At 40.2% G+C, this 13,523-nt stretch overlaps 1 protein-coding gene across 3 annotated transcripts; it reads right to left on the reverse strand.

The window, feature by feature from the left end:
* Positions 1-318: 318 nt before the first annotated feature.
* On the reverse strand, positions 319-13,029 carry cnnm2a (cyclin and CBS domain divalent metal cation transport mediator 2a). 3 transcript variants are annotated; one of them, XM_079472349.1, is made up of 9 exons: positions 12,307-13,027; positions 11,377-12,189; positions 5,925-6,068; positions 5,687-5,824; positions 5,420-5,589; positions 5,227-5,320; positions 4,790-4,852; positions 3,375-3,553; positions 319-2,848 (listed from the first exon to the last, which is right to left on the reverse strand). In XM_079472349.1, exons 1-9 carry the CDS (start codon positions 12,839-12,841, stop codon positions 2,636-2,638), a joined length of 2,349 nt encoding a protein of 782 aa, XP_079328475.1. In that variant the 5' UTR covers positions 12,842-13,027; the 3' UTR covers positions 319-2,635. The 3 variants fall into 3 exon arrangements, with proteins under 3 accessions (XP_079328475.1, XP_079328473.1, XP_079328474.1); XM_079472347.1 differs by having other exon boundaries at positions 11,377-13,029; XM_079472348.1 differs by lacking the exon at positions 4,790-4,852 and having other exon boundaries at positions 2,505-2,848; positions 11,377-13,023.
* Between the last annotated feature and the right edge of the window lie 494 nt (positions 13,030-13,523).

A 13,523-nucleotide genomic window follows, 5' to 3' on the forward strand; every position in this document is an offset into this window, starting at 1 on the left:
ATTTAATAAAAAGTAGTGTTTTTCAATTTGGACATCCGTGGTTTCAGCAGGACAGCGACTCTATATTAAGTTTCCAACTAGTGATAAAGTATCACACAGGCAATGAGATTACCAGTATTATGACTTAGTTTCCACCTGTAATAGCTCAAAAACAATCACAAATGCAGACAGCCATAAAGTTGTCAAACATAGTTTTTATTACAGCAATTTCCATCTGCATTATATATATATATATATATATATATATATATGTTTAAATCTGATATAGTATTGTCTTGTTTATAGACTGTAAGCATACAATAGTCCTCTCCGATCTATGACTGTACAGTATCTCTATACACATTCAAGATTGAAAATAGCAGCAGTGTATGATAGACTCAAACCGCATGTTAGAGCACCACATTTTTGAAGACGTGTCCTCTCTTCTAAGGCAAGCAATCCAACATTGAAACACTGTCAAATTTGTAGGACACCAGTGAATGCTTTAAAGAGACCACTCTTCCAAAAATAAACATATTGTCAACATTTATTCACCAAAACCTGTATGACCCTTCCTTCTGAGAACATGTTGAGAAATGTCTCAGTGGTTTTACAATGGAAGTGGATGGGCATGTTTATTTCTGCAGAAGAAAGTCATGCAGGTTTGGAATGACAAGAGGGTAAGTGAATTATGAAACAATTTTCATTTTGGGTGAACTATCCCTTTAAGGAAAACGAAGGGTGTTCCTCTTTAGCACAGCTTTAAAAGAACTGGAATAAAACATGTAACATAAGAACAGGAATGTGTATAGATCCATTTGTTAGTGCACATTCAACACCTCAAGCTCTATCACTGCATAATGTTAATCTACTGGACTCTCTACATCACCTCTCAGCCTCTTTTAATAAACTCTGTTAAGTGTATTTTCTGCTGTAGTATCCTGCGTAAGCACATTATTATGGTGATGATTGTCCCTGCATAGCTGTGTCCCTATTGCACTGAGAGGTTGCTACATAAATACTTCAGACTTGAATGTCCTGATATCCAGTAGGCTTGTCATACTGACCAAAACAGTGGGTTCTGAAAAAAACACCCTTTGAACATGAAGTCACAAAGCCAAAGTTACCCAGCCGATACTAAATACAAGCCAGAGAATCGTTCCCCTTTGTATCAAGAGCAAAAATGTAAATTATGACAAAACCAAAATAAATACAACAATGGTGAATTGTTTTCCTTTTTCCTGTTTGTTCGATTCACGTACCTCTTAAAATCAAATGACACAATCCCAATTGGATAGCTTTTTTCTTCTAATAAAAATAATACACATGAGGTTATGGAGTCTGAAAATAAAAGTTAAAATGCAAGTTCCTGAAATGTTTAGAGCCTTCAGAATGCGTCTCTCTAAAATCTGAAGCAAGGTAGTTGTGACGTTTTACAAAATGTTTCATATTAAAAATTAAGAGTTATGTGATTACAACAAAAGCACTGGAAATCAAAACATTGTTAATAAAAGAGTGGTCCGACGTACAAAAAAAAATGGAACCAGTCGCGAAACTCTATTCACCTTAAAATAGGTGACGCCATACCTCGGCACAATCAGGATCGAAGTAAAAAAATCTCTATATTCATATAGATGAAGAAGGCCGTCATATGTAAACACATTTGATTTCTTTGTACTGCAAATGCTGTACGTAGCATATCTGCACATGTATGAGACACACAAACCCTTGACGTGGATGAACCTGGGCAGAAGAAATTGCTGTAGAAAACGGTATCATTTGGCACAATTCAGACAAAGGCGGTTTCGTCTACTTATGCATTTCGTGTCCGAAGCTGCTGTGGAGTTCCCATACTCAATAGCTTAGATTAGTTACCTCTAAAAGATCTGTTATGTCTAAAGATCCACAGTGAACCACAATTTTATGCCCAATGTCAAATGTCTTTGGTCATGAGGCCTTTCAGTTCTGGTCGTCTGATATGCATCCTGACTACTGCTTTCTCTGGCGTCATATGCTTCTATTGAAAATGTTCAGTGTTTGCTTGCGTTGGAAGTCTCCTCTCTTCTGCTATCTTTTCTATGGTCGCATCTTCTCAGGCTTCCAGCGTCGCCCGGGCCCTCAGAGGCCTCCATATCTCCATTGTTGACCAATCAGAGAGTACCTCAGCTCTGTCTAAAGGCACAGTTATTTATTTGTCCTTGCTTTGTCTGGTCGAGTTGTCATGTGGGTCTTCGTTACTTCGCAGCTCTCTTTGAACAGAAAGTGAAAGTGTGTGAGACAGAGCGTGTACTTCAAGTGTGCTGTAGCCACAGCCCCCGTATCTCCCGGATGTTGGCCAAGAGTGACGGGCAGCCTGAGGGTGATGCCTCCGTCCGTAGATGAGTGAGCAAAATGATGTGGTCCCTGACTGATCCGCTGCCTACGAAACATGTTAAGGTCATTAGTGCATGCATTGTGGAATACACAGTCCTTCACATTGTGTAGTCTTCGCGTCCGTTCCGATCCCCTTGAAATCGCCATGGCGTCAAAGTGAAGCTGCCCAGTGTACAAAAATGCCTCTCGCTGACTACGTGCAAAAGGAGAGGTTAACAGACAGTGCACGATCTCTCACCATCTCTCTCCCTCGTTTCTGGTCCCTCACACTGCCCGAGGGTGGTTAAATAGCCCCGTCGTGGAGGGCAGTGTGGTTGGGTTTGTGTGAATTGTTGGAGCTCTGTTGCTGGATCAAAAGAGTTGACGACTCGTCCAGCGGTCCATCCTGATGTTCGGTGAAGGTCAACTCGATCTTTGTGAACTCGCTGTCGGTGGACTGGGGCGTCTTGTCCATGCGGGACGCCATCAGGGCGTTCTGATATTGTTGGCGGGTCACCTGATAGATGGAGGGAAGAGATAAATGATCTTTTGAAAAAGTATTTTATCTAGTAAATTTAAGCATAGTAGCATTACAAATATGGTTGGGATTTGAAGTCGGGAATTCCTGCACAGTTAACACATTTTAAAAGGTTGTTTTAAGGTATAGATCACCCAAAAAAGAAAATTTGTTCATTTATTTATCCTTGTGTCATTTCAAACCTGTATGTCTTTTTTTATGCACAACACACAAGTAGATATTTTGGACAATGTTGGTAACCAAACCACACTGGCACCCATTGAGTTCCACTGTAAGGACACACAACCACCAAGACATTTCTCAAAATATCTTATTTTGTGTTCCACAGAAGAAAGAGTCATATACACATTTTTAACAACAGGAGGTTGAATAAATAATGAGTGAACTTTCTCTTTCAAGCCCTACTATAGTCACAAAATTGACAATCTGTCACAAACTTCAAAAAAGATTCAAATAAAACCGCTTGTGTTCAAAATTAAAGGAATAATGTCAGTAACATTCAGACCTTGATGTAAATCAGGTCCGATGTGGCTCTCACAGAGTAGTCTGGCACATAGACCTGCAGGAAGGAGTTGAGTTGGTTGTTGCTGCTGCCCAGCGTGGGTGTGATCGCCTCCATCCGGTCACTCCTGTTTAGGGAGTCCGAGTGGTTGAGTCCAAATGGTCGTGGAGGTGACTTATTTTCTGTAATGTAAATAAAGGGGGACACACTGGTCAGTGGTCAGCAGCTGGACACAGTTTGGTGTAAACAAACTGGTAAAGATTCTTGTCTGTGTTTCATTCATTTTAGATACACTTTTTTTGATAACTGTGTTTTGGAATGTTTATCTTTGTTGAATTCCATATTTTTTTATTCGCAATCCAAATTTGTGACGTCTGTAAGCAAATTGTAAAATTATGTATAACAGCTGAAAGAGCAAGAAACTGACTTTGAGCATTTACCATTGTGATAATAATAGCGGTGAACCGCTTAGAACTGTTATTATTTTATTATATATTAATCTGGTAAATATTTTGCTCTCTTTTCACACACTTTCTCCAAACTTTGTTAGAAACATGACATAATTATTATTAGAACATCTGTTTAATGACTCACACGTAATGTGTGGTGAAGTGTTTTTAATAAAAACAAGATTAGACTTCTTAAAGAAAGAGTTCAAAGGGTGTCCGTGGGGAAGCGGTGCAACAGTTATTTCACTGGAATGTATATAATCCTGGGGTCAGATGTCTAACTGTGTGGATTTGATCAAATTTACATAGAAAACTTCAGTATGTACACAACACCGAATTTAGAGAGAAAACTACATCAAAGGCCATATATAAAACTATTATTACTATTTCCATTATTATGTTTATTTGCAACGTTGTGTAAGATTTATGTCTTAAATGACACATCATTGAAAAGATTAATAAATCAAAACCAGAGTGATTAGCAGACTCATAAAAAAATTTGGGGAATTTTTATAATAACTTTCATTAAAAAGCCATTAATGAACATTATATCATCATCTTATGCATTCAAAAAATGTATGAATTCAAAGTTTCCTGATAACAGAATGAAGATTAGCTACTGATATGTTCCGCATTGTATAATGTAATGTTTCATAAATTCATGCATAATTTGCATCTAAAGTTATTGTAGTATTGATTTTTTTTGTCTTCTTGTCTGTTTTAACTGTTCACAACAGTTGAAAAATATCACAATTTAATAAAAGTCCCAAGCACAAAGATGCCATCTAAGATCTGTTTCTATGGCTACATTCACAAATTGTCATTTTAAGAAGTCATTTGTGTCTTGATTCAAATTCTTATATTTATTTGAAAATTAACCTAATGGGTTTTCTAATGAGAAGGTCACGTTTTTTACTCATAGATGGGATGCTATAAAGATCTTTTCAATGTGAGGATCATGTGCAATACCTGGAGATCCTGCCAGAGATTCTGCCCTGCTCACAACAAAGGTTCGGGACAGTGAGAGAGGAACTAGAGAGCAAGAGTAAGACAGTGAAAGATAGAGAAAGGAGGACAGAAGGATATCATGAGGAGGAAAATATGATTTACATTCCTCAAGAATAATTTGCATAATGTGCACTGTCATTTTAATGATTGATTTAAGAGTTAAAGAACTTCCACATCCCCAAGGAAATGTTTTAATAAATCCATAGAGAAACATCCATCATGCTTGATTTGTTAGAAAGAGTAATTTATGACTGAGAAATGAATCATACTGTAAGAAACGCAGTTAAGATTTTACCACACCTTTAGAAGAGAACTGTACATTAAAATTAATTATTAAATGTAGATTAAACATCCATTCAAATATGTGTGTAATGAGTGCGACGATCCATCGTTCAGACCTGGTGAGGATGTTAGAGACAGAACTCCATAATATGAGAAGGCACCAGCTTCAAACTTTATTCCTTCCTTTCCAGCCTCTACTTCCACTTTACCCTGTAGGCCAAAAAAAGATGGCTTGGCATTCACAGTTACGTCTCTAACCATCAAAACTCACACTCATAAAAATGAAATATGGCTGGAGGAGGCCCAGACCTGCAAGATGAGGATGAAGTATTCCACAGGCTTGTTACGGTGAAAGAGGTAGTGCTCTGACATTTTCTTGTTCTTGTCGTCGTACTTGAGCTCCTGGATGACGTTAGGATGTTTCAGCAGACGCAGGAGGATCTTCTCAGACATCTGAGCTGGACCAAAAGGCTCCACTTCTGGTGGGAAGAAATAAGGCACAGAAATTCTTTATAAGCTTCGCTGAATTCTTGGGAATTGGGGAAAAAACACATGTAGTTGCTGTACGTTCAGTACCGGTTGCCAAAAAACGAAGCGTGGCCAGCAGAAGCTGTGGTGATATTTTCATCCTCAACTCATTATCAGTGGGCTTGAAAGCTGAGAAGTCTTGTTTCCTCTCTCTGTGAGCGATCCTCTTCTTTGTCTTATTGTCAGCTTGCATTGGGAATAAACGGACAACATTAGGATTGATGTTTTGATGTGAACTGCAAAATGTAAATATGTGAGAAACGAGTTTAAATGAGTAGTTACTCACTGTACAAATCGGTCTCATCTAGAATCTCAGATTTGATGATTTCTTCGATGACGTCCTCTAGTGTGACGATGCCCAGAACTTCATAGAAGGGATCGCCCTCCCCTTCATTATTCACTCTTTGGACAATGGCCAGATGGGATTTACCTGCCACGGCCCAAAAAAAACCATATGGGTGATATACAGTTACACCATAAATAAGAGAAAATCTATGTAATTCGTGGGAATTCACACTCAAAATCATACAAATTTGTCCAAATTTGGGTTATTGATGATATATCTATAAAGGATTCTGTAAAAAAAGCTTTCTGTGAAGTTCTGCGATGTATCTTTCTTAACATGAAACATGGTGGTCCTTCCAGACACCCTACGACCATGAATGCACGAATTCCCTCGAATTTCAATTCTGTTGGTTTATGGATAAAATATGCCACGCACGCTTACTAAAATCATCCATCTAAAGTCATCTACGACTACGAAAGAGTCAGTATTGGATAATTGCAACCAGAAAAAAAACAGTTCTAACAAGACTTGTCAGTCAGACAACAGTCTGTCGCGTTTTCTTAGCAAATCTCTCATGGTTCCACATCTGTTTTCCCAGGACCTCCTCGATAAGCTGCTTAAAAAATTCCTGCCCAGCACTGTCAACCAAAACGTTAAAGAAAATTATTTTCCTGTTTCTCAGCTAGTGATCATTTAAAAGGAATTTTCCAGAGCCAGAGCTAATATTAGATACGAAATGAAGTTTCCATTCGACTTGGGCGATGCTCTCACCGGTGTGACACTGTAGCAATCTATTATGTAGGGTGTCCATGTAATCCTTTTTCAGCAATATTGGCAAATGCCAGTTAAAGCAATGAGAAAGATGTTTCTTACATTTCTACAGGCCAGCAGAGAGAGAGCAGAGTTAATGACTGACTGACTTTACCTCAGTTTATCCCGTGCTCAGACCGTTCATGCCTGCTGCGATCACGGAGCACAACTGCCTGAGGAAATATACGTCTGTTTCCATTTAAACCAAGCATGTCAGACTTTTAAAACAGTGGGAAACTGGGATTATTTCGTAAATAAAAATCGCTTTAACAGTTCCTCTTTGTCACAGCTCTTTCTGTGCCAGCCCACATCTCTCACCCCATCTGATTTTAAGAGAGTTTGACACCCACTACTCAACACATGGACTAAATAAAAAAAATGACTTAATCGTTTATCGGTCCAGTTACAACCGTACAGAACACAAGAAGGTGTTATACACATGTCCTATATACCCATTTTTCTGAGCTTCCAAGAAACACTCACACAGTGTCACAAAGACAGCAGAAGAAAAAAAAATGACCTTCTTGTTTCAAGGAGATATCTAAGTGTATCTTAACGCATAATGTTGTCATTCTGTCCTTCTAGCTCAAGTTCTAGTGAGTAAATGTTGAAATTGATATATACACACGCGGACATATTGCCCTGATAGCACACTTACATCTGGCAGACATCTATTTGATATCTGCAAGACATCTGGCAGATGCGGTTTGCTCATCTGCCCTACATCTATGAGATGTCTGCTGTCAGATGTCACATATACCTTTAGCAAGACATCTGTAAGATGTGTATGATTTAGAATGGATGTACAACAGCTCTTACGAAGACGTTTAGCAGTCGTTTTACACAGCAGAGGTTTTCCAGATCTCCAGATCATTAGCAGACATCTTAAAGACGTACATGTGCTATCTGGGAGCCTAAAATTCTCCCCCAGTTCCCAAGGCATAAGAAATACGACTTCAGGTGTCCGTCAATAAATCATTTTCCTTTCATATTCGAGATGCTTTACAAAAATGATTTTCTTATCTACAGCCAGAAAAAAATTATTATTAATGGAATCCTTTCCAGAACGGTCAACATTAAACATTTGGACTTAAGTAAACAGAACCAAGAACACTCTGAATAAACACATGCATTCTAGATGACACATACAGTCACGATCTGTCCATTCCCACTTTATTTATGGAATTAGGTTTTTCCATAGATATTTTCCACAATGGAATTTCTCTATAAATAGTCAATGGGACTGTGGGTGGCACGCCTGTGAAGCCAAACTGGAACATCCTACAAACGTTGCAGGCACTTATCAAGGCATTGCTTCTTTTCTTATCTGGTCCATTTTTAAATAGAAAAAGAACTCTGGGTTCCCAAGGCATAGACTTGCAATAGTCTTAAAGTGATATTCACCCAAAAATTCATTCAAGTCAGTTCAGACCTGTTTGACTTTTGTGTTCTGTGGAAAAAAGAAAGTTGTTTTGAAGAAAGTAGGTAACAGAACGGCACTGGCCCCCAGTCACTTCTATTGTATGGACACAAAACCAATGCAAGTCAATGGGGGCCAGTTAACAACATTCTTCAAAATATATTCTCTTGTGTTCTGCTGAAGAAAGAAAGTCATACGGGTTTATAATGACAAGAGTGTTAGTAAATGAGGATACAATTTTAGTTTTTGGGTGAACTATAACTTTTCATTTGCCTTTTTCCAGGGTGAAATATTATTATAGGCTATGGTTAGCAGTAAATTCAGGCTTCTTTCCACTATGGCATGCCTCACAGTGTCATAAATGGTATAACGGGATATAAATAAACGTATACAAACTGTTATTTCACGTTAAAGAAAAAACAGCACTTATAATGCATAAAGCGTACGGAAAACGGTGGTTTTCAGATGACATTTGCATTACAGAGCACCTCCTGAAGCTCACTGTCATTGCAGGGGACACCCAGAAACAAAAAGCCCAAAGACCCAGTATATTATCGCGCCCTCAATTGAGCCCAGGGGACAGGGGGTAGGTCTAGGTACAGTGTCAAAAAGTAAAGACATTTAAACTTCATAACAGACTAAACATGAACTCATGCTTTTATTAACTAGTCTAGACTTTAATGACACTAGAGATTTATTGTCAGATAAAATGGAACAATTGTTAGAGTAACTTTTGGTGCATCACACAAAGTTTTGGTCTGATTAAAGCCATCATTACTAAGATGCATTTTGGTTCACTACTATTTACATGATTATGTTAGACTGTAGAGTGAAACCGTACAAAATTTGATATCACGATCATTTCTACATATGTGATTCATAGAGTGAACGTACACACAGAAAACGCATGTACGCCTCTCTAGCAGAGATGTGATATCTATAACATCACAAATGATTGTGAAATTGCACGCAGCTAACAGTTTAAAGGGGTGTTGCAACGGTGTGTAATACATTCTAACTTCTTTACAATGTTAAACATGCTTAACATGGTCGACTTGTCAAAAAACGAGTTGGACGCATTACGTAGTATTTCTGTGCTAGATACACTCCCCCAGTGTTTGTACAGGTTTCGGAAAGTTTTTATAGAACATAAAACATCGTTATGTAACAACTTTTCTAAGTCCCTTATTGGACAATACTCCCGGAAAAGCTTGCGGCACGCCCACGCATCAACCATGGAAAGCGGGAGAAGGAGCATGCGCACAAGTCACTTTGACCCTTGTGCAGGAGAGAGAGAGAGAGAGCACTATGTTCACAAAGTTCAGCTTTGTTGTTTGTTCGCTGAATTTGAGTCATGAATGTTATAAACGGTGGAACAGCTGGATTTGGAGATCATTTAAAACGGATAGATGGAGCAGTGGTACCGCATGCAGTAAGTGAAACTGATGTCGGCGCTTTCTTGGCAATGTGTGCGCATGTGCTTTAGTTTCACTCAGACAAGCAAATGTGCGTACGTCTGCTCAGACGCAGCCGTGGCACTAAGCACTTTTTCACATCAAAGACCGTTTTTTATAAATATGAACATTGCCGTGTTTTTTAGCTATGCGTACACGTTTTATAAATGAGGCCCCAGGTCTTGGCCTAAGATAATCCTTTTCCAGTAAACCATCTCTTAGTGTTTAGCCTTACTTGTAAAACTTGGACGTGGGTGGGGGAGACAGCAACAATTTGAATGTGTATTTTTATTTAATTCTTTTTATTCTGTATTGATGTAAAGCTTTCATCTTCATGTTTATAACTCGATTTACGATGAGCTCTGTGAAATGCGCCTTGTTTTATCAACATAAACATCGATTAACCCTGTGAATTCCTGACCCCTCTTACAGGATTACACATTCCAACCCTACAACATTTTGAACACAAATGCCTCTCATTCCCAGCAAGAGTCGATTTTAAAGAGAAGAGGAAGCCAAGGCTAAAAAGCAACATTGAAATCAAATTCTTCAGAGTATGAAATGTTACAATTAATGCAACATTAAAATATCGGAATCAAAAATTAACAAAAAGGAAAGAAAAAGAACTCCCAAGGAATAAATACAGAATCCATTAGAATCCAGCTAAATGACCACTTGCCCTGTGACACGTTGTGCGACAAGCTTGCTGTCCTCATAACAAAATATCACTAATTTTGAGTTGAGTAAACATGCTTCGAAAGGTATGCCGAGTCACAACAAAGACAGAGAGAGAGAAAGGGCTGATGTGGGTAATATATAGAGTTCTTAACACAGGAGATGTGGGGGCATCCAAGATAGGCTTTGTTGATGGAGTCAAACTTGACACTGTACAACACATACCTCAATTGTTGCCCAAATCGGTTTAAGTCCATTTCCTGTTTAGGCACAATTTGTGGAATGTTGGGCTTCGGTCCTACTGTGGTATGCATCCCCGACAGAGTGACAGCCCAGTTTGACAACTGCACTCTCGAACCTAAACTAATTCATCTAATTCATCTAGTGGGGTAGATTATTGTGAGCTAACGTCAAGCATTTATAACATTTAAATACACATATTGAGCATTTTTCCAAAACACGTAATGACATAACTTGCTGAGAGTAACTCATATTTCTGTCAGAGCAATATTACACAGCCTTTGCTTTAAGACGTCAAGTTCTGACAGCTCAGGAAGAGAGAATGAAAACTGCAAGCCAGACTGATTTGTCTGTAGTCCAGCCTGCTGAAGGAGTGATTCCTTAGGCATGAAAATCTAGCCGGTGATCATAAAACAGCTTTATGGGCTGTGATATCATAAAACATAAACTCGGATTTTATCTAAACCTGAATTTGCTGAATACACACATATATGAGCGAATATGGACCTGTCACGAACTCCGCTCCTGTAAACAATTGTTTTATCACTTGTCCAGACATTATAAAATGCTATCCTGAGCATTGAAAGCTAAATACTGCAAGCAATTCTCTGTTTTGTATAAATTATTTAGAGCATTCATGAACCTGAAGGGTTTTTGTAACTGTGGGGACAAGCAAGTACTGCTCCTGGAGGGCTACCTTACTGAAAAGTTTCAATCAAACCGACCTGAACCAGCTAATCAAGATCTTCAGGATTACTAGCAAATGAGAGACAGGTTTGTTGGAGCAGGGCTGGAACTGAGATCTGCAGAAAGGTAGCCATCCAGGAACAGGGTTGGCTGCATTCAACTTTACCTTTCTTAAACTCCTCGAGCATGGCATCCAGCTTGGTGTCATTAAAGACAAAATGCAGAGGGTGACTGTAGAACTTGGTGATGGTTTTCAATGGAGTGCAGTCATCTGGATCCACAAAGGCCAAGTCCTTCACAAACAACAGGTCCACAATATGACATTTCTCCCCCTCGTACACTGGTATGCGCGTGTAGCCGCTCTCCATGATCTCAGACATGGTGTTAAAGTCCAAGATGGCATCGCTGGCGATCATGAAGCAGTCTCGCAGAGGTGTCATGACATCCTCTACGGTTTTAGTCCTGAGCTCCAGAGCGCCCTGGATGATGTTCAGCTCCTCCTTAACCAAATCATTATACGGATCCGTCACTCGGAGCATCTCCAGAAGTTTCTCCCTGTTGTACACGGTGCCTATCTCCTGACCCAGGACATGGTCCAAGAGTTTACTGACGGGAAAAGATGCAGGAAAAGTAAGAATCATGAAAAACTTTGTGAGGAATATTGTGTTTGCACCTACAGCGAGCCCATGCCTGGAGCAAATAGCTTGGGGCACAATTTCTCCAAATATCACAATTCCTATAGTGGACACCACCACAGCAATAAAACCTGAACCAGCAATGTCATCAAGCAGTATAGTCAAAGTGGTATTGACCAAAACGTTTCCCAAAAGTAAAGAGCAAAGCAGGTAGTTTCCTTGGCTGCGAACTGGTTCAATTTTCTTAGCGTAATTTTTCTCTTTCTCCGTGCCGCAGTTCTGGACTATCCGGAGCTCCATGGGATCCAACGCCATCAGACCCAGATTCAGCCCGCTGAACATACCTGACAAACACAGCAACATGGCAATAAAAATCACCTGCAGCCAGAAAGGCAGCAGAAACTTTTTCTCCTCCACCACGACGACTTTCGTGTCGTGCCCGTCGTGATAAACCCACGTACTTTCTGACCACAAGTCCAGCGCGCCAGGCGAGACAGGTGCAGGCGTGGCGATGCACAGGTAATATAATTTACTCGTTTCTGTTTTTCGCAGCGGTTTCACCTCCAATTCGATAATCCCAGAAGTCTTTCGACTCACTTCCATGTTGGGAAGAATGATGATGTCCGAGGATCGGATGCCACAGGGACGAGGTGCAGGTGCGTCCCCGAAACTCTCCGCAGGTGCGCCGCTGTCACTCGAGCGCTCGTGTTCCGTGAAAGCGAGTTTGGACCACGTCTCGTTGTTAATATTTTGCCCGTAGACCCTTAACCTGACACGAGATCGCTCGCTGACGCGCAAATAACCTCTGTCCATAAAAGACACCTCGTCCGTGTCCTCGAGTCGGATACCGATGATGACAGTCTCGTCCGACACGTCTTTCCCGTCCGCGCAGCCGATCACGCAACCGCTGACAATTAAGAAAATAACAGTCAATGATCGAGCCCGGTTCAGCGCCGCCATGTTAGAAGTGGGCACTGCGGTCCATTGCTCTGCCATGTTGACAATGGGCAGATTTGACTGAATGAACGGATGATGCCACAGTCAGAGGGATTCAGAGTCCGCCTTCATCCTGTCTTTAGCCTGGTTGACATCAAGCGACGAGGCCGGCATAACTCACCGCGTATCGCTGCCTCTCTGCAGCACGATGACACAACAGCACGCTCTATGTAAACTGCTGTTTGTACAGATGTCTCTTGACGGACGTTATTTTTGACCAATCGGTTGACGTATGCAGATTACAGAGGGGACATCGAAGGCCGTGACCAATGACACAGCGCGGAATGCCGGCTGAGAGGCGAACCCAAGGACTTTACAAGCGGTAGTGGGTGTTGTTGAAAACCAATCAATGGTTGAAATAAGGGGTACCTAAAGGTGGGAGTGTTCTCCAGCGGCCAACAGTATCTCGCCGACGAAACTACTAGCCAATAGATTGCATTAACGTTTCGAGGATTTTGAGGAAAACAAATCGAAGAAACACAATGTTCAGCGAGTTAAACTATTCACAAGAAACAGAACGATGGCAATGTTATTCATTTCTTAAATAGCTCAGACACGAAAGCGAAGATTAGTTTAGTTACCTAATAAACATAAAGCGTTCATTCATAATTACGTCACGCCATGAAATAAAGTTATGCGTGCTCTTAAGTTACAGCAAAGCAAACAGTTTACGCTCTGCCGC

The sequence above is a fragment of the Barbatula barbatula genome, assembly GCF_947034865.1.
Source record: "Barbatula barbatula genome assembly, chromosome: 14".
In the NCBI taxonomy this organism is placed as follows: domain Eukaryota; kingdom Metazoa; phylum Chordata; class Actinopteri; order Cypriniformes; family Nemacheilidae; genus Barbatula; species Barbatula barbatula.